This window comes from Panulirus ornatus, chromosome 13, assembly GCF_036320965.1.
Source record: "Panulirus ornatus isolate Po-2019 chromosome 13, ASM3632096v1, whole genome shotgun sequence".
NCBI lineage: Eukaryota > Metazoa > Arthropoda > Malacostraca > Decapoda > Palinuridae > Panulirus > Panulirus ornatus.
In genome coordinates this window covers 44,793,351-44,813,298 of record NC_092236.1, presented here as the reverse complement: position 1 = coordinate 44,813,298, position 19,948 = coordinate 44,793,351, and the positions used below count along the sequence as shown (strand labels likewise).

The window sequence follows — 19,948 nt, the reverse complement described above, 5'->3', positions numbered from 1 at the left end:
GGTAAACCATGGAAAGTTTTGAGGGGCCTGGATGTGGAAAGGGAGCTGTGGTTTCGGTGCATTATCCATGACAGCTAGAGACTGAATGTGAACAAATGTGGCCATTGTTGTCTTTTCCTAGCACTAAGTCGTGCCCATGCGGGGGAGGGGGCTGTCATTTCATGTGTGACAGGGTGGCGACGGGAACGAATAAAGGCACAACTCCTGAAACAGGAGTGGTGGGGGTATGTAATAGAGTGTAAGAAAGTAAACTCTAGCTAGATTGATATGGGTAAAACTAAAAGTGGATGGAGAGGGATGGGTGATTATTGGTGCATATGCACATGGGCAAGAGAAGAAAGATCATGAGAGGCAAGTGTTTTGGAAGCAGGTGAATGAGTGTGTTAGTAGTTTTGATGCACGAGACTGGGTTATAGTGATGGGTGATTTGAATGCAAAGGTGAGTAATGTGGCAGTTGAGGGAATAATTGGTATACATGGAGTGTTCAGTGTTGTAAATGGAAATGTTGAAGAGCTTGTAGATTTATGTGCTGAAAAAGGACTGGTGATTGGGAATACCTGCTTTAAAAATAAAGAAATATATAAGTATATGTATGTAAGTAGGAGAGATGGCCAGATAGCATTACTGGATTATGTGTTAATTGATAGGTGCGCGAAAGAGAGACTTTTGGATGTGCAACTGGAGGGATGTCTGATCATTATCTTGTGGAGGTGAAGGTGAAGATTTGTAGAGGTTTTCAGAAAAGAAGAATGCTGGGGTGAAGATAGAGGTGAGAATAAGTGAGCTTGGGAAGGAGACTTATGTGAGGAAGTACCAGGAGAGACTGAGTACAGAATTGAAAAAGGTGAGAACAAAGGAGGTAAGGGGAATGGGGGAGGAATGGGATGTATTTAGGGAAGCAGTGATGGCAGGTATAAGTTTGTTGAGTATTCCTGGTAAATTATATGGGAGGGTATTGATTGAGAGGGTGAAGGCATGTACAGAGCAGCAGATTGGGGAAGAGCAGTGTGGTTTCAGAAGTGGTAGAGGATGTGTGGATCAGGTGTTTGCTTTGAATAATGTATGTGAGAAATACTTAGAAAAGCAAATGCATTTGTATGTAGCATTTATGGATCTGGAGAAGGCATATGATAGAGTTGATAGAGATGCTCTGTGGAAGGTATTAAGAATATATGGTGTAGGAGGCAAGTTGTTAGAATCAGTGAAGTTTTTATCGAGGATGTAAGGCATGTGTACGTGTAGGAAGAGAGGAAAGTGATTGGTTCTCAGTGAATGTAGGTTTGCGGCAGGGGTGTGTGATGTCTCCATGGTTGTTTAATTTGTTTATGGATGGGGTTGTTAGGGTGGTTAATGCAAGACTTTTGGAAAGAGAGGCAAGTATGCAGTCTGTTGTGGATTAGAGAGCTTGGGAAGTGAGTCAGTTGTTCGCTCATGATACAGCGCTGGTGGCTGATTCATGTGAGAAACTGAAGAAGCTGGTGACTGAGTTTGGTAAAGTGTGTGAAAGAGAAAGTTAAGAGTAAATGTGAATAAGAGCTAGGTTATTAGGTACAGTAGGGTTGAGGGTCAAGTCAATTGGGAGGTAAGTTTGAATGGAGAAAAACTGGAAGAAGTAAAGTGTTTTAGATATCTGGGAGTGGATCTGGCAGCAGATGGAACCATGGAAGCAGAAGTGAATCATAGGGTGGGGGAGGGGGCGAAAATCCTGGGAGCCTTGAAGAATGTGTGGAAGTCGAGAACATTATCTCGGAAAGCAAATATGGGCATGTTTGAAGGTTACGAGGCGTGGGCTATGGATAGAGTTGTGCGCAGGTGGGTGGATGTGCTGGAAATGAGATGTTTGAGGACAATGTGTGGAGTGAGGTGGTTTGATCGAGTAAGTAATGTAAGGTTAAGAGAGATGTGTGGAAATAAAAAGAGCGTGGTTGAGAGAGCAGAAGAGGGTGTTTTGAAATGGTTTGGGCACATGGAGAGAATAAGTGAGGAAAGATTGATCAAGAGGATATATGTGTCAGAGGTGGAGGGAACGAGGAGAAGTGGGAGACCAAATTGCAGGTGGAAAGATGGAGTGAAAAAGATTTTGTGTGATCGGGGCCTGAACATGCAGGAGGGTGAAAAGAGGGCAAGGAATAGAGTGAATTGGATCGATGTGGTATACCGGGGTTGACGTGCTGTCAGTGGATTGAATCAAGGCATGTGAAGCGTCTGGGGTAAACCATGGAAAGTTGTGTGTGCCTGGATGTGGAAAGGGAGCTGTGGTTTCGGGCATTATTGCATGACAGCTAGAGACTGAGTGTGAACGAATGGGCCCTTTGTTGTCTTTTCCTAGTGCTACCTCGCACACATGAGGGGGGAGGGGATGGTATTCCATGTGTGGCGAGGTGGCGATGGGAATGAATAAAGGCAGTCAGTGTACATTGTGTGCATGGTTATATATGTGTGTGTCTGTGTGTGTGTATATATGTGTACATTGAGATGTATAGGTATGTATATTTGCGTGTGTGGACGTGTATGTATATACATTGTGTATTGGGGTGAGTTGGGCCATTTCTTTCGTCTGTTTCCTTGCGCTACCTCGCAAACGCGGGAGACAGCGACAAAGCAAAATAAATAAATATAGTGATGGCTTGCGCAAAAGATGCTTGTGGCATGAGAAGCGTGGGAGCAGATTAGAAAGGGTAGTGAGTGGTGGGATGAAGAAGTAAGATTATTAGTGAAAGAGAAGAGAGAGGCATTTGGACGAGTTTTGCAGGGAAATAATGCAAATGAGTGGAAGATGTATAAAAGAAAGAGGCAGGAGGTCAAAAGAAAGGGGCAAGAGGTGAAAAAGAGGGCAAATGAGAGTTGGGGTGAGAGAGTATCATTAAATTTTAGGGAGAATAAAAAGATGTTTTGGAAGGAGGTAAAATAAAGTGCATAAGACAAGGGAACAAATGGGAACTTCAGGGAAGGGGGCTAATGGGGAGGTGATAACAAGTAGTGGAGATGTGAAAAGGACATGGAGTATTTTGAAGGTTTCTTCAATGTGTTTGATGATAGAGTGGCAGATATAGGGTGTTTTGGTCGAGGTGGTGTGCAAAGTGAGAGGGTTAGGGAGAATGATTTGGTAAACGGAGAAGAGGTATTAAAAGCTTTGCGGAAGATGAAAGCCAGCAAATCAGCGGGTTTGGATGGTATTGCAGTGGAATTTATTAAAAAAGGGGGTGACTGTATTGTTGACTGGTTGGTAAGGTTATTCAATGTATGCATGACTCATGGTGAGGTGCCTGAGGAGGAATGCTTGCATGGTGCCATTGTACAAAGGCAAAGGGGTATCAGTTTGTTGACCATTGCTGGGAAATTATATGGGAGGGTATTGATTGAGAGGGTTGATAGAGTTGATAGAGATGCTCTGTGGAAGGTATTAAGAATATACGGTGTTAGAATATAAGTTGTTAGAAGCAGTGAAAAGTTTTTATCGAGGATGTTAGGCATGTGTACGTGTAGGAAGAGAGGAAAATGATTGGTTCTCAGTGAATGTAGGTTTGTGGCAGGGGTGTGTGATGTCTCCATGGTTGTTTAATTTATTTATGGATGGGGTTGTTAGGGAAGTGAATGTAAGAGTTTTGGAAAGAGGGGGAAGTATGCAGTCTGTTGTGGATGAGAGAGCTTGGGAAGTGAGTCAGTTGTTGTTCGCTGATGATACAGCGCTGGTGGCTGATTCATGTGAGAAACTGCAGAAGTTGGTGACTGAGTTTGGTAAAGTGTGTGAAAGAAGAAAGTTAAGAGTAAATGTGAATAAGAGCAAGGTTATTAGGTACAGTACGGTTGAGGGTCAAGTCAATTGGGAGGTAAGTTTGAATGGAGAAAAACTGGAGGAAGTAAAGTGTTTTAGATATCTGGGAGTGGATCTGGCAGCGGATGGAACCATGGAAGCGGAAGTGAATCATAGGGTGGGGGAGGGGGCGAAAATCCTGGGAGCCTTGAAGAATGTGTGGAAGCCAAGAACATTATCTTGGAAAGCAAAATTAGGTATGTTTGAAGGAATAGTGGTTCCAACAATGTTGTATGGTTGCGAGGCGTGGGCTATGGATAGAGTTGTGCACAGGAGGGTGGATGTGCTGGAAATGAGATGTTTGAGGACAATATGTGGTGTGAGGTGGTTTGAGCGAGTAAGTAATGTAAGGGTACGAGAGATGTGTGGAAATAAAAAGAGTGTGGTTGAGAGAGCAAAAGAGGGTGTTTTGAAATGGTTTGGTCACATGGAGAGAATGAGTGAGGAAAGATTGACAAAGAGGATATATGTGTCAGAGGTGGAGGGAACGAGGAGAAGTGGGAGACCAAATTGCAGGTGGAAAGATGGAGTGAAAAAGATTTTGAGTGATCGAGGCCTGAACATGCAGGAGGGTGAAAGGCAGGCAAGGAATAGAGTGAATTGGATCGATGTGGTATATCGGGGTTGACGTGCTGTCAATGGATTAAATCAGGGCATGTGAAGCGTCTGAGGTAAACCATGGAAAGTTCTGTGGGGCCTGGATGTGGAAAGGGAGCTGTGGTTTCAGGCATTATTGCATGACAGCTAGAGACTGAGTGTGAACGAATGGGGCCTTTGTTGTCTTTTCCTAGCGCTACCTCGCGCACATGAGGGGGGAGGGGGATGTTATTCCATGTGTGGCGAGGTGGCGATGGGAATGAATAAAGGCAGAGTGTGAATTGTGTGCATGTGTATAGATGTATATGTCTGTGTGTGTATATATATGTGTACATTGAGATGTATGGGTATGTATATTTGCAAGTGTGGACGTGCATGTATATACATGTGTATGGGGGTGGGTTGGGCCATTTCTTTCGTCTGTTTCCTTGTGCTACCTCGCAAACGCGGGAGACAGCGACAAAGCAAAATAAATTTTTTTTTTTTTTTTTATACTTTGTCGCTGTCTCCCGCGTTTGCGAGGTAGCGCAAGGAAACAGACGAAAGAAATGGCCCAACCCCCCCCATACACATGTATATACATACGTCCACACAAGCAAATATACATACCTACACAGCTTTCCATGGTTTACCCCAGACGCTTCACATGCCTTGATTCAATCCACTGACAGCACGTCAGCCCCGGTATACCACATTGCTCCAATTCACTCTATTCCTTGCCCTCCTTTCACCCTCCTGCATGTTCAGGCCCCGATCACACAAAATCTTTTTCACTCCATCTTTCCACCTCCAATTTGGTCTCCCTCTTCTCCTTGTTCCCTCCACCTCCGACACATATATCCTCTTGGTCAATCTTTCCTCACTCATCCTCTCCATGTGCCCAAACCACTTCAAAACACCCTCTTCTGCTCTTTCAACCACGCTCTTTTTATTTCCACACATCTCTCTTACCCTTACGTTACTCACTCGATCAAACCACCTCACACCACACATTGTCCTCAAACATCTCATTTCCAGCACATCCATCCTCCTGCGCACAACTCTATCCATAGCCCACGCCTCGCAACCATACAACATTGTTGGAACCACTATTCCTTCAAACATACCCATTTTTGCTTTCTGAGATAATGTTCTCGACTTCCACACATTCTTCAAGGCTCCCAGGATTTTCGCCCCCTCCCCCACCCTATGATTCACTTCCTCTTCCATGGCTCCATTCGCTGCCAGATCCACTCCCAGTAGCACTACTCCTGAAACAGGAGTTATGGGAGTATGTGATAGAATGTAAGAAAGTAAATTCTCGATTAATATGGGTAAAACTGAAAGTTGATGGAGAGAGATGGGTGATTATTGGTGCATATGCACCTGGGCATGAGAAGAAAGATCATGAGAGGCAAGTGTTCTGGGAGCAGCTGAATGAGTGTGTTAGTGGTTTTGATGCACGAGACCGGGTTATAGTGATGGGTGATTTGAATGCAAAGGTGAGTAATGTGGCAGTTGAGGGAATAATTGGTATACATGGGGTGTTCAGTGTTGTAAATGGAAATGGTGAAGAGCTTGTAGATTTATGTGCTGAAAAAGGACTGGTGATTGGGAATACCTGGTTCAAAAAGCAAGATATACATAAGTATACGTATGTAAGTAGGAGAGAATGCCAGAGAGCGTTATTGGATTACGTGTTAATTGACAGGCGAAAGAGAGACTTTTGGATGTTAATGTGCTGAGAGGTGCAACTGGAGGGATGTCTGATCATTACCTTGTGGAGGATAAGGTGAAGATTTGTATGGGTTTTCAGAAAAGAAGAGTGAATGTTGGGGTGAAGAGGGTGGTGAGAGTAAGTGAGCTTGGGAAGGAGACTTGTGTGAGGAAGTACCAGGAGAGACTGAGTACAGAATGGAAAAAGGTGAGAACAATGGAAGGGGAGTGGGGGAGGAATGCGATGTATTTAGGAAATCAGTGATGGATTGCGCAAAAGATGCTTGTGGCATGAGAAGAGTGGGAGGTGGGTTGATTAGAAAGGGTAGTGAGTGGTGGGATGAAGAAGTAAGATTATTAGTGAAAGAGAAGAGAGAGGCATTTGGACAATTTTTGCAGGGAAAAAATGCAATTGAGTGGGAGATGTATAAAAGAAAGAGACAGGAGGTCAAGAGAAAGGTGCAAGAGGTGAAAAAGAGGGCAAATGAGAGTTGGGGTGAGATAGTATCATTAAATTTTAGGGAGAATAAAAAGATGTTCTGGAAGGGGGTAAATAAAGTGCGTAAGACAAGGGAGCAAATGGGAACTTCGGTGAAGGGCGCAAATGGGGAGGTGATAACAAGTGGTGGTGATGTGAGAAGGAGATGGAGTGAGTATTTTGAAGGTTTGTTGAATGTGTTTGATGATAGAGTGGCAGATATAGGGTGTTTTGGTCGAGGTGGTGTGCAAAGTGAGAGGGTTAGGGAAAATGATTTGGTAAACCGAGAAGAGGTAGTAAAAGCTTTGCGGAAGATGAAAGCTGGCAAGGCAGCAGGTTTGGATGGTATTGCAGTGGAATTTATCAAAAAAGGGGGTGACTGTATTGTTGATTGGTTGGTAAGGTTATTTAATGTATATATATATATATATATATATATATATATATATATATATATATATATATATATTATCCCTGGGGATAGGGGTGAAAGAATACTTCCCACGTATTCCTCGCGTGTCATAGAAAGCGACTAGAGGGGACGGGAGCGGGGGGCCAGATATCCTCCCCTCCTTGTATTAACTTTCTAAAATGGGAAACAGAAGAAGGAGTCACGCAGGGAGTGCTCATCCTCCTCGGAGGCTCAGAGTGGGGTGCCTAAATGTGTGTGGATGTAACCAAGATGTGAAAAAAGGAGAGATAGGTAGTATGTTTGAGGAAAGGAACCTGGATTTTTGGCTCTGAGTGAAACGAAGCTCAAGGGTAAAGGGAAAGAGTGGTTTGGGAATGTCTGGGGAGTAAAGTCAGGGGTTAGTGAGAGGACAAGAGCAAGGGAAGGAGTAGCAATACTCCTGAAACAGGAGTTGTGGGAGTATGTGATAGAATGTAAGAAAGTAAATTCTCGATTAATATGGGTAAAACTGAAAGTTGATGGAGAGAGGTGGGTGATAATTGGTGCATATGCACCTGGGCATGAGAAGAAAGATCATGAGAGGCAAGTGTTTTGGGAGCAGCTGAATGAGTGTGTTAGTGGTTTTGATGCACAAGACCGGGTTATAGTGATGGGTGATTTGAATGCAAAGGTGAGTAATGTGGCAGTTGAGGGAATAATTGGTATACATGGGGTGTTCAGTGTTGTAAATGGAAATGGTGAAGAGCTTGTAGATTTATGTGCTGAAAAAGGACTGATGATTGGGAATACCTGGTTTAAAAAGCTAGATATACATAAGTATACTTATGTAAGTAGGAGAGATGGCCAGAGAGCGTTATTGGATTACGTGTTAATTGATAGGCGTGCGAAAGAGAGACTTTTGGATGTTAATGTGCTGAGAGGTGCAACTGGAGGGATGTCTGATCATTATCTTGTGGAGGCTAAGGTGAAGATTTGTATGGGTTTTCAGAAAAGAAGAGTGAATGTTGGGGTGAAGAGGGTGGTGAGAGTAAGTGAGCTTGGGAAGGAGACCTGTGTGAGGAAGTACCAGGAGAGACTGAGTACAGAATGGAAAAAGGTGAGAACAATGGAAGTAAGGGGAGTGGGGGAGGAATGGGATGTATTTAGGGAATCAGTAATGGATTGCGCAAAAGATGCTTGTGGCATGAGAAGAGTGGGAGGTGGGTTATTAGAAAGGGTAGTGAGTGGTGGGAAGAAGAAGTAAGAGTATTAGTGAAAGAGAAGAGAGAGGCATTTGGACGATTTTTGCAGGGAAAAAATGCAATTGAGTGGGAGATGTATAAAAGAAAGAGACAGGAGGTCAAGAGAAAGGTGCAAGAGGTGAAAAAAAGGGCAAATGAGAGTTGGGGTGAGAGAGTATCATTAAATTTTAGGGAGAATAAAAAGATGTTCTGGAAGGAGGTAAATAAAGTGCGTAAGACAAGGGAGCAAATGGGAACTTCAGTGAAGGGCGCAAATGGGGAGGTGATAACAAGTAGTGGTGATGTGAGAAGGAGATGGAGTGAGTATTTTGAAGGTTTGTTGAATGAGTTTGATGATAGAGTGGCAGATATAGGGTGTTTTGGTAGTGAGTGGTGGGATGAAGAAGTAAGAGTATTGGTGAAAGAGAAGAGAGAGGCATTTGGACGATTTTTGCAGGGAAAAAATGCAATTGAGTGGGAGATGTATAAAAGAAAGAGACAGGAGGTCAAGAGAAAGGTGCAAGAGGTGAAAAAAAGGGCAAATGAGAGTTGGGGTGAGAGAGTATCATTAAATTTTAGGGAGAATAAAAAGATGTTCTGGAAGGAGGTAAATAAAGTGCGTAAGACAAGGGAGCAAATGGGAACTTCAGTGAAGGGCGCAAATGGGGAGGTGATAACAAGTAGTGGTGATGTGAGAAGGAGATGGAGTGAGTATTTTGAAGGTTTGTTGAATGAGTTTGATGATAGAGTGGCAGATATAGGGTGTTTTGGTCGAGGTGGTGTGCAAAGTGAGAGGGTTAGGGAAAATGATTTGGTAAACAGAGAAGAGGTAGTGAAAGCTTTGCGGAAGATGAAAGCCGGCAAGGTAGCAGGTTTGGATGGTATTGCAGTGGAATTTATTAAAAAAGGGGGTGACTGTATTGTTGACTGGTTGGTAAGGTTATTTAATGTATGTATGACTCATGGTGAGGTGCCTGAGGATTGGTGGAATGCGTGCATAGTGCCATTGTAGAAAGGCAAAGGGGATAAGAGTGAGTGCTCAAATTACAGAGGTATAAGTTTGTTGAGTATTCCTGGTAAATTATATGGGAGGGTATTGATTGAGAGGGTGAAGGCATGTACAGAGCATCAGATTGGGGAAGAGCAGTGTGGTTTCAGAAGTGGTAGAGGATGTATGGATCAGGTGTTTGCTTTGAAGAATGTATGTGAGAAATACTTAGAAAAGCAAATGGATTTGTATGTAGCATTTATGGATCTGGAGAAGGCATATGATAGAGTTGATAGAGATGCTCTGTGGAAGGTATTAAGAATATATGGTGTGGGAGGAAAGTTGTTAGAAGCAGTGAAAAGTTTTTATCGAGGATGTAAGGCATGTGTACGTGTAGGAAGAGAGGAAAGTGATTGGTTCTCAGTGAATGTAGGTTTGTGGCAGGGGTGTGTGATGTCTCCATGGTTGTTTAATTTGTTTATGGATCGGGTTGTTAGGGAGGTAAATGCAAGAGTTTTGGAAAGAGGGGCAAATATGAAGTCTGTTGGGGATGAGAGAGCTTGGGAAGTGAGTCAGTTGTTGTTCGCTGATGATACAGCGCTGGTGGCTGATTCATGTGAGAAACTGCAGAAGCTGGTGACTGAGTTTGGTAAAGTGTGTGGAAGAAGAAAGTTAAGAGTAAATGTGAATAAGAGCAAGGTTATTAGGTACAGTAGGGTTGAGGGTCAAGTCAATTGGGAGGTGAGTTTGAATGGAGAAAAACTGGAGGAAGTGAAGTGTTTTAGATATCTGGGAGTGGATCTGGCAGCGGATGGAACCATGGAAGCAGAAGTGGATCATAGGGTGGGGGAGGGGGCAAAAATTCTGGGGGCCTTGAAGAATGTGTGGAAGTCGAGAACATTATCTCGGAAAGCAAAAACGGCTATGTTTGAAGGAATAGTGGTTCCAACAATGTTGTATGGTTGCGAGGCGTGGGCTATGGATAGAGTTGTGCGCAGGAGGATGGATGTGCTGGAAATGAGATGTTTGAGGACAATGTGTGGTGTGAGGTGGTTTGATCGAGTGAGTAACGTAAGGGTAAGAGAGATGTGTGGAAATAAAAAGAGCGTGGTTGAGAGAGCAGAAGAGGGTGTTTTGAAGTGGTTTGGGCACATGGAGAGAATGAGTGAGGAAAGATTGACCAAGAGGATATATGTGTCGGAGGTGGAGGGAACGAGGAGAAGAGGGAGACCAAATTGGAAGTGGAAAGATGGAGTGAAAAAGATTTTGTGTGATCGGGCCTGAACATGCAGGAGGGTGAAAGGAGGGCAAGGAATAGAGTGAATTGGAGCGATGTGGTATACCGGGGTTGACGTGCTGTCAGTGGATTGAATCAAGGCATGTGAAGCGTCTGGGGTAAACCATGGAAAGCTGTGTAGGTATGTATATTTGCGTGTGTGGACGTATGTATATACATGTGTATGGGGGGGGTTGGGCCATTTCTTTCGTCTGTTTCCTTGCGCTACCTCGCAAACGCGGGAGACAGCGACAAAGTATAATAAAAAAAAAAATATAATATATTTTTTTTTTTTTTTGCTTTGTCGCTGTCTCCCGCGTTTGCGAGGTAGCGCAATGAAACAGATGAAAGAAATGGCCCAACCCACCCCATACACATATATATATATATTTTTTTTTTCTCCAAAAGAAGGAACAGAGAAGGGGGCCAAGTGATGATATTCCCTCAAAGGCCCAGTCCTCTGTTCTTAACGCTACCTCGCTAATGCAGGAAATGGCGAATAGTATGAAGAAAAAAAAATATATTCATCTTTATCTATTATACTTTGTCATTGTCTCCCGCATTAGCGAGGTAGCGCAGAGAAACAGGCAAAAGAATGGCCCAACCGACCCACATACACATGTATATATATATACACATCCACACACTCACTTATACATACCTATACATCTCAACGTATACATATATATACACACAGACATATACATATGTACACATGTACATAATTCATACTGTCTGCCCTTATTCATTCCCGTCGCCACCCCACGAGGTAGCACTAGGAAAAGACAACAAAGGCCACATTCGTTCACACTCAGTCTCTAGCTGTCATGTATAATGCACTGAAATCAGAGCTTCCTTTTCACATCCAGGCCCCACAAAACTTTCCATGGTCTACCCCAGACGCTTCACAAGCCTTGGTTCAATCCACTGACAGCATGTCGACCCCAGTATACCACATCGTTCCAATTCACTCTATTCGTTGCACACCTTGCACCCTCCTGCATGTTCAGGCCCTGATCGCTCAAAATCTTTTTCACTCCATATTTCCACCTCCAATATATATCCCTGGGGATAGTGGAGAAAGAATGCTTCCCACGCATTACCCTTGTGTCGTAAAAGGCGACTAAAGGAGACGGGAGTGGGGGTTAGAAACCCTCCCCTTCTTGTAATTTAAATTTCTAAAAGGGGAAACAGAAGAAGGAGTCATGCAGGGAGTGCTCATCTTTCTCGTAGGCTCAGATTGTGGTGTCTAAATGTGTGTGGATGTAACCAAGATGAGAAAAAAGGAGATTTAGGTAGTATGTTTGAAGAAAGGAACTTGGATGTTTTGGCTCTGAGAGAAACAAAGCTCAAGTGTTAAAGGGGTAGGGTGGTTTGGGAATGTCTTGGGAGTACATTCAAGGGTTGGTAAGAGGAAAAGAGCAAAGGAAGAAGTAGCACTACTCCTGAAACAGGAGTGGTGGGAGTATGTGATACAGTGTAAGAAATTAAACTCTAGATTGACATGGGTAAAACTGAAAGTGGATGGAGAGAAATGGGTGATTATTGGTGCCTATGCACATGGTCGTGAGAAGAAAGATCATGAGAGGAAAGTGTTTTGGGCGCAGCTAAGTGAGTGTGTTGGCAGCTTTGATGCACGAGACCGGGTTACAGTGATGGGTGATTTGAATGCAAAGGTGAGTAATGTGACAGTAGAGGGTATCATTGGTGTACATGGGGTTTTCAGTGCTGTAAATGGAAATGGTGAAGAGCTTGTAGATTTGTGCTGAAAAAGGATTGGTGATTGGGAATACCTGGTTTAAAAAGAGAGATATACATAAGTATACGTATGTTAGTAGGAGAGATGGCCAGAGAGCATTATTGGATTACATATTAATTGATAGGCGTGTGAAAGAGAGACTTCTAGATGTTACTGTGGTGAGAGGGGCAACTGGAAGGATGTCTGATCATTATCTTGTGAAGGTGAAGGTGAAGATATGTTGGGGTGAAGAGAGTGGTGAGAGGAAGTGAGCTTGGAAGGGAGACTTGTGTAAGGAAGAATCAGGAGAAATTGAGTGCAGAATGGAAAAAGGTGAAAGCAAATGATGCAAGGGGAGTTGGGGAGGAATGGGATGTATTTAGGGAAGCAGTGATGGCTTGCACAAAAGATGCCTGTGGCATGAGAAAGGTTAGAGGTGGGAAGATTAGAAAGGGTAGTGAGTGGTGGGATGAAGAAGTAATATTGTTAGTGAAAGAGAAGAGAGAGGCATTTGGACGATCTTTGCAGGGAAATAGAGCAAATGACTCGGAGATGTATAAGAGAAAGAGGTAAGAGGTAAAGAGAAAGGTGCAATAGCTGAAAAAGAGGGCAAATGAGAGTTGGGGGTGAGAGAGTATCAGTAAATTTTAGGGAGAATAAAAAGATGTTTTGGAAGGAGATAAATAAAGTGCGTAAGACAAGAGAACAAATAGGAACATTCGTGAAGGGGGCTAATGGGGAGGTAATAACAAGCAGTGGTGAAGTGAGAGGTTAATGGAGTGAGTATTTTGAAGGTTTGTTGAATGTGTTTGATGAGAGAATGGCAGATATACGGTGCTTTGGTGGAGGTGGTGAGTGAAGTGAGAGGATCAGGGAGAATGATTTGGTAAAGAAAGAAGAGGTAGTGAAAGCTTTGCGGAAGATGAAAGCCGGCAAGGTGGCAGGTTTGGATGGAATTGCTATGGAATTTATTAAAAGAGGTAACTGTGTTGTTGACTGGTTGGTGAGGATATTCAATGTATGTATGGTTCATGGTGAAAAGCCTGAGCATTGGCAGAATGCATGCATAGTGCCATTGTACAAAGGCAAAGGGAATAAAGGTGAGTGTTCAAATCATAGTGGTATAAGTTTGTTGATTATTCCAGGAAAATTATATGGAGGGTAATTCATTGAGAGGGTGAAGACATGTACAGAGCATCAGATTGGGGAAGAGCAGAGTGGTTTCAGAAGTGGCAGAGGATGTGTGGATCAGGTGTTTCCTTTGAAGAATGTATGTGAGAAACACTTAGAAAAACAAATGAGTTTGTATGTAGCATTTATGGATCTGGAGAAGGCATATGATAAGAGTTGATAGAGGTGCTTTGTGGAAGGTATTGTGGAAGGTATTAAGAGTATATGGTGTGGGAGGGATGTAAGGCATTTGTACAAATAGGAAGAGAGGAAAGTGATTTTGTTCCCAGTGTATGTCACTTTGCAGCAGGGGTGCGTGATGTCTCCAAGGTTGTTTAATTTGTTTCCTGGTAGGGTATCGATTGAGAGGGTAAAGGCGTGTACAGAGCATCAGATTGGGGAAGAACAGTGTGGTTTCAGAAGTGGTAGAGGATGTATGGATCAGGTGTTTGCTTTGAAGAATGTATGCGAGAAATACTTAGAAAAACAGATGACTTTGTATGTAGCATTTATGGATCTGGAGAAGGCATATGACAGAGTTGATAGAGGTGCTTTGTGGAAGGTATTAAGATTATATGGTGAGGGAGGTAAGTTGCTATCAGTAGTGAAAAGTTTTTATCAAGGATGTAAGGCATGTGCACGAGTAGGAAAAGAGGAAAGTGATTGGTTCCTAGTGAATGTCGGTTTGCGGCAGGGGTGTGTGATGTCTCCATGGTTGTTTAATCTGTTTACGGATGAGGTTGTTAGTGAGGTGAATGCAAAAGTTTTGGAGAGAGGGGCAAGTATGCAGTCTGTCGTGGATGAGAGGGCTTGGGAAGTGAGTCAGTCTTTGCTTGCTGATGATGCAGAGCTGGTGGCTGATTCTGATGAGAAACTGCAGAAGCTGGTGATTGAGTTTGGTAAAATGTGTGAAAGATAGAAGTTGAGAGTAAATATGAATAAGAGCAAGGTTATTAGGTTCAGTAAGGTTGAGGGACAAGTTGATTGAAAGGTAAGTTTGAATGAAGAAAAACTGTAGGAAGCAAAGTGATTTTGATATCTGGGAGTGGATTTAGCAGTGAATGGAACCATGGAAGCAGAAGTGAGTCATAGGGTGGGGGAAGGGGCGAAGGTTCTGGGAGAGTTGAAGAATGTGTGGAAGTCAAGTATGTTATCTCGGAGAGCAAAAATGGGTATGTTTGAAAGGACAGTGGTTCCAACAATGTTTTATGGTTGCAAGGCATGGGCTATAGATAGGGTTGTGTGGAGGAGGGTGGATGTGTTGGATATAAAATGTCTGAGGACAATATGTGGTGTGAGGTGGTTTGATCGAGTAAGTAATGAAAGGGTAAGAGAGATGTGTGGTAATAAAAAAAGAGTGTGGTTGAGCGATAGAAGAGGGTGTATTGAAGTGGTTTGGTCACATGGAGAGAATGAGTGAGGAAAGATTGACAAAGTGTATCTATGGGTCAGAGGGTCAAGGAATGAGGAGAAATGGGAAACCAAACTGGAGGTGGAAGGATGGATTGAAAAAGATTTTGAGCGACTGGGGCCTGAACATACTGGAGGGTGAAAGGCGTAAAAAGAACAGAGTGAATTGGAACGATGTGGTATACCAGGGTCGACGTGCTGTTAATAGATTAAACCAGGGCATTTGAAGCACCTGAGGTAAACCATGGAACATTATGTGGGGCCTGGATATGGAAAGGGAGCTGTGGTTTCGGTGCATTACACATGACAGCCAGAGACTGAGTATGAACGAATGTGGCCTTTGTTGTCTTTTCCTAGCACTACCTCGTGCGCGTGTGGGGGAGAGGCATGCTGTTTCATGTATGTCAGGGTGGCAACAGGAATGGATGAAGGCAGCAAGTATATGTACATGAGTATATATGTATATGGCTGTGTATGTATAAGTGTGTGTACGGTGAAATATATTGGTATGTATATGTGCGTGTGTGGGCGTTTATGCATGTACATGTGTATGTGGGTGGGTTGGGCCATTCTTTTGTCTGTTTCCTTATGCCACCTTACATAAGCAGGAGACAGTGACTTCGTATAATAAAAAAAATCAATATATAAATGGCTGGAGTGATAAGAGAGATGAAAGTAAAACTAGGGAAAAGAGGTGCAGAGATGGAGTGTGGTGGCATGACATGGTGGCTAGTGGCAAGCCTGTCTGCTGATGAAACTGTGTTGTTTGTTACGAGTGAGGTGAAGTTTAAGAAGGTTGTAAGCATGTTTTATGGTGTGCGTAAGCATAAGCACTTGAAGGTAAATGCAAGTAAAAGTAATGGTGTTGAAATAATGATGTATGAAAGGAACCAGTGAAAGTAAAGATTCTGTAAAACCATACAGAGTCAAAGAATAAAGTGTACTGAATTATTTTTTGGATATGGGGGGAGAAAGACTGGAAGAAGTGAGAGAATTTAAGTATCTAGAAGCTGTTTTGGGTAAGTGTGGTGATATGGAAGGAGATAAGGGGAAGAGCAGTACAGGGCAGAAGAGTCACTAGGTCCCTTAAATGAATAATGAAGGGCACAGGTGTAAGTACAGAAGTGAAGAGAAGATTAAAGAACAGCAATATCCTCTATGAGATATGCAGCTGAAACATGGACATGGAATGAGTCACAGAGGTCAAGAATCCAGGCTGTGCAAATGAGCTATCTGAAAAGGGCATGTGGTGTGACTAGATGGAATGAAGAAAGAAATGAAGGGAGTGTGAGAGATATGGTTCAGCAGTGAACGCAAAGGGAATGAATTGTGGAGTGGTAGAATGGGTGAAACATAATACTTTGAGGGGGGATGGGCTTGTGGAAAGAATGCAAGACTGGGAGTTTACAAGGAGAGTGTATAAAAGTACAATTAAAGGAGAATGTGTGAGTGGAAGACTAACTGAGACATGGGCAAATAGGGTGGAGGAATACTGGAGGGAGAGAAAGTGTGGAATTGTGTATGCGAGGGAAGCACATAAGCAAAGGGATTAGTGGAGACTTTTGCCATGGCCACACCTTGATGGGAGTTCCCAGATGGGAACGGGGATCAGAGATATAGTATATGGTTAGACTTTACAATGCTCTATTATTATTTCCATGTCTTCCTTTTCCTTCATAACATTCCTCACTAAAAAGTAATTCATTATGAAATGATAAATAAGTGCCAATGAAAATCTTGCACTTTTAATTCCTCATTCTTATAAAAAATAATGATTCCCAGAGAAAGAAAAGCAGATTGCACGCTAAACATGTGCATCTATAAATTGATATATTACCAAACAAACATTTGCTTAGAAATCTAAATACATTACAATTAAATCTATACTTATCAAACCTTTAATACCTATTCAGTCAGATATCTTCTAAACCTTCATAATTCTGAATACCTGTACCAATCAACTCAACATCTGGCCAACTCCCACAGGATTTGTTTCTCAATACAAAAATCATCTTAGAAGCTACATTACTTTTCAAATATTCTATTGTAAATGTCATCACTTGAGGGATATCATGTGTTGCTTTCAGGTATTCTGTTAATCTATCTATATAAGTGTTCCATCTCAAAATCCGGGGGTTACTAAGTGGTTTTCTGGGGTGCTTGATTTCTATGTGTTTCATCTACTTATCCATAACCCAACATTTTCGCTGATCTTCAAAGCCCTCCCCACTATCCTTTACTTATTATAAGAAAAAAATTCTACTCACGAAGCGATGGTCTTCATCACTTAAGATGGTCTCCATCACTTAAATGTAAGGAAGATACCAAAGAAACTGTCGAGGCTAAACTATCCTTTACCAAAGTTGTAACCAGGATCTTATCCTTTACCTTCTAGTCAGAATACTATTCCAGGAAATCAGGCAAATATGGGACATGACAACTTTTACTTATGGCCTCAAATATAAACTTCTCAGGGATTATGTGAACACTGTGTTCAAGATGTGGATAAGTGACGAGATATCCTCATTTCTGATGGGACATCTTCCAAATATTCTGAAGCTTTCCATGTCTTTAAGATACCATACCATGGCCCATAAGTTTTCATACCTGTATATTTCATCCCCGTACTTAAGAACTTTAGGAAAACACTCGCCTTGGACAAGTCAACCTGGGTCGAGACGCCGACAGCATTCGTCTTGAAGGACTCCGGGATCCTACATACAATCGCATGTGTGTACCTGAAAGGAGACATACCGAGCGACCACTGGAGGAGCTACGCCCAGCATCACAATTCTGAGAGATTCTGGCCTGCCTAGAATCTTGCACTATAGCCCGAATTAATCAACCTTACATCTTATATCATCTTTATCTATCTACTTACTGAATGTGCCATTTGATTGTAAAAGATACTGTAAATATCTAGACCCTTCGGATATGAGATAGAATCAAATCTATTATATCTACATGCGTCATAATTATCATGATACCCATTAGTTTAAGTGAAGGGTTTGTAACAGTGTTGGTAAAGCTGCAGAGACGCCCGACACACAGTCTGGTTTGTTTACGTTTCAAGCGCCATCTATGACACTCCTTCAAATTCAAAATTCTTGCTTGAAATTGCGGGTGTGATCCTTTACCTATAAATAAACTTTATTCACACCAATCTCTCATAGCCAAATTCACTATATGGCCTTAGATACACGTGCAATGTTTTCTCGATAACTTTTATTAGCATAAATACAGGACCCTCTGTTACAGATTTATACCAGTTAATTTATTTAAGATCAGTAGATTAGAAAAAAGAAAATGTGTCATTTCTTTATTTCCATTCAACTGAATATATAGGTATTCATTTTGTTCATGTAAAACAAAATTAACCTACAATCAAACGCTAATCAAAATCTAGAATGACCAATAGCGCGAAGAAACAATCTGAACATAATAACTTTATATTAAGATTAAACGATGCACTGTATAGTAGCATTTTGTCAGGAAAAATATGCTTGTGAGTCTAACTCAATAGGCGAGGATAGGTTACGAATTATCAGCTTCATATCAACGTCAGAAAACTAAAAATCATCCCATAACAAACCTGCCAATATGTGTAGAATCAGAAAAAACGAATGGAATGGAAACCTTTGTTAATAGCTGTATATGTTGGTATTTCATTACTGTAGAGTTACTACATATATTAGCTGGTAATAACATTATGGTGTAAGTTTTGATAAAGTTCATTAGCGATACGTAAGAGAAATCAGAAAATTCCTATGTAGGTCTTCAACGTAAATTTGCGATTGTAAGATATTCAGGGTCAAATAAACTCCTAGCAACTCAAAACGTGACAATTTAGATTGTTATATCACCTTAATCATACGGAGAAGCTCTGCATTTCACTGAAAGAAAATTTCCTTATCAATTTCCTTTGATTTTGATTTTTTCTCATATTACATTGATTCTCTCTCTCTCTCTCTCTCTCTCTCTCTCTCTCTCTCTCTCTCTCTCTCTCTCTCTCTCTCTCTCTCTCTCTCTCTCTCTCTCTCTCTCTCTCTCTCAGTACATATCTATCTATCTATTGAACTATATATCAATCTGTATATTTGCAATAACCTGCACTGGACCTACGTCTGATTATCATGCTTATAGAGAAAAAAAATGGCATCCAGAGGCTTATCAAATTTTTATCTATTATTCACTTACTATTGATAAGTTAGGTATTTCACTTTTACTAGTTTCTCTATAATAATCTATTTCTATGAATTGATAATTCAAAATTTTAAAGTACTAGTTTCCCATTTATTGTATTTTCTTTAGATATTCGCTAATTCAAAGAACACGATAATAATATATGATAAACTATAGTCTTAATAATCTACATATTCTACTTATAATATTATAAACTTATGGGGTCCTGTATAAAGTAAAACAAAACATTGATACCTCATAGATGTTTTGAAAAAAGCTCTTTACTTAAACATCGATGATATGTTGCGAGTTTTGCAATAAAACACAACTGAACACTGTTGGAAACTGTAATCTAAAGTAATACTTAAGGTAGTATTTTCATCTATTTCAATAATCGTCTTTGTGCGTTGTATGCACTGCTAAGTTTTTCCTTAATTCCAGCTGAATAATGTTTAGTAACTGTTTCTTAATGGAGTAAAATAATGAATATATGTTGTCGGATTTAAAAGCTATCAACAGTCATTCAGCTAGAACCCTTACTGCTCGTCAAACTACCAATCTGTGATTACACAAGGCCCTGAATAGGTGGCTCACCACAAAATAATGGAGATAAGGGATACAAACCAGAAGAATAAGAACATGGTTGGCCACTCACAAGGAAAAACAGCGAAGCACTACACCAACTATTCATTACGTAACAAAACACTTTATCACACCCACCTCCACGACGCACACACGAGCCCAAGGCCTCTGACACTTCTACTTTGAATTTATTGTCCTAACCTTCCATTAACCCTTCAGTTACAATTACCCCAAATTTTTCATCTCCTGCCTGACAACCAGTCGTCCAAACTACACTCAAGGAAGATTGTAACAGCCTAGAGTAAGAACTGTTTACGTGTGTCTTTTTCATCAACGTCCATTTTCCTATTTGTTTAGTGTAATTGTATTTCGTCTTTAATTCATC

General features: G+C 41.6%; 1 protein-coding gene across 1 annotated transcript in view; it reads right to left on the bottom strand.

The window, feature by feature from the left end:
* Positions 1 to 19,637, bottom strand: part of LOC139752574 (N(G),N(G)-dimethylarginine dimethylaminohydrolase 1) — a 111,997-nt gene extending 92,360 nt beyond the window's left edge. Inside the window, exons 1-2 of the mRNA XM_071668331.1 lie at positions 19,606 to 19,637; positions 17,453 to 17,537 (exon numbers count right to left, since the gene is read on the bottom strand). Of these exons, the coding sequence (XP_071524432.1) occupies positions 17,453 to 17,537; positions 19,606 to 19,622 (102 nt within the window). The 5' untranslated portion in view covers positions 19,623 to 19,637. The remainder of the gene's footprint in view (positions 1 to 17,452; positions 17,538 to 19,605) is intronic.
* Positions 19,638 to 19,948: the final 311 nt, after the last annotated feature.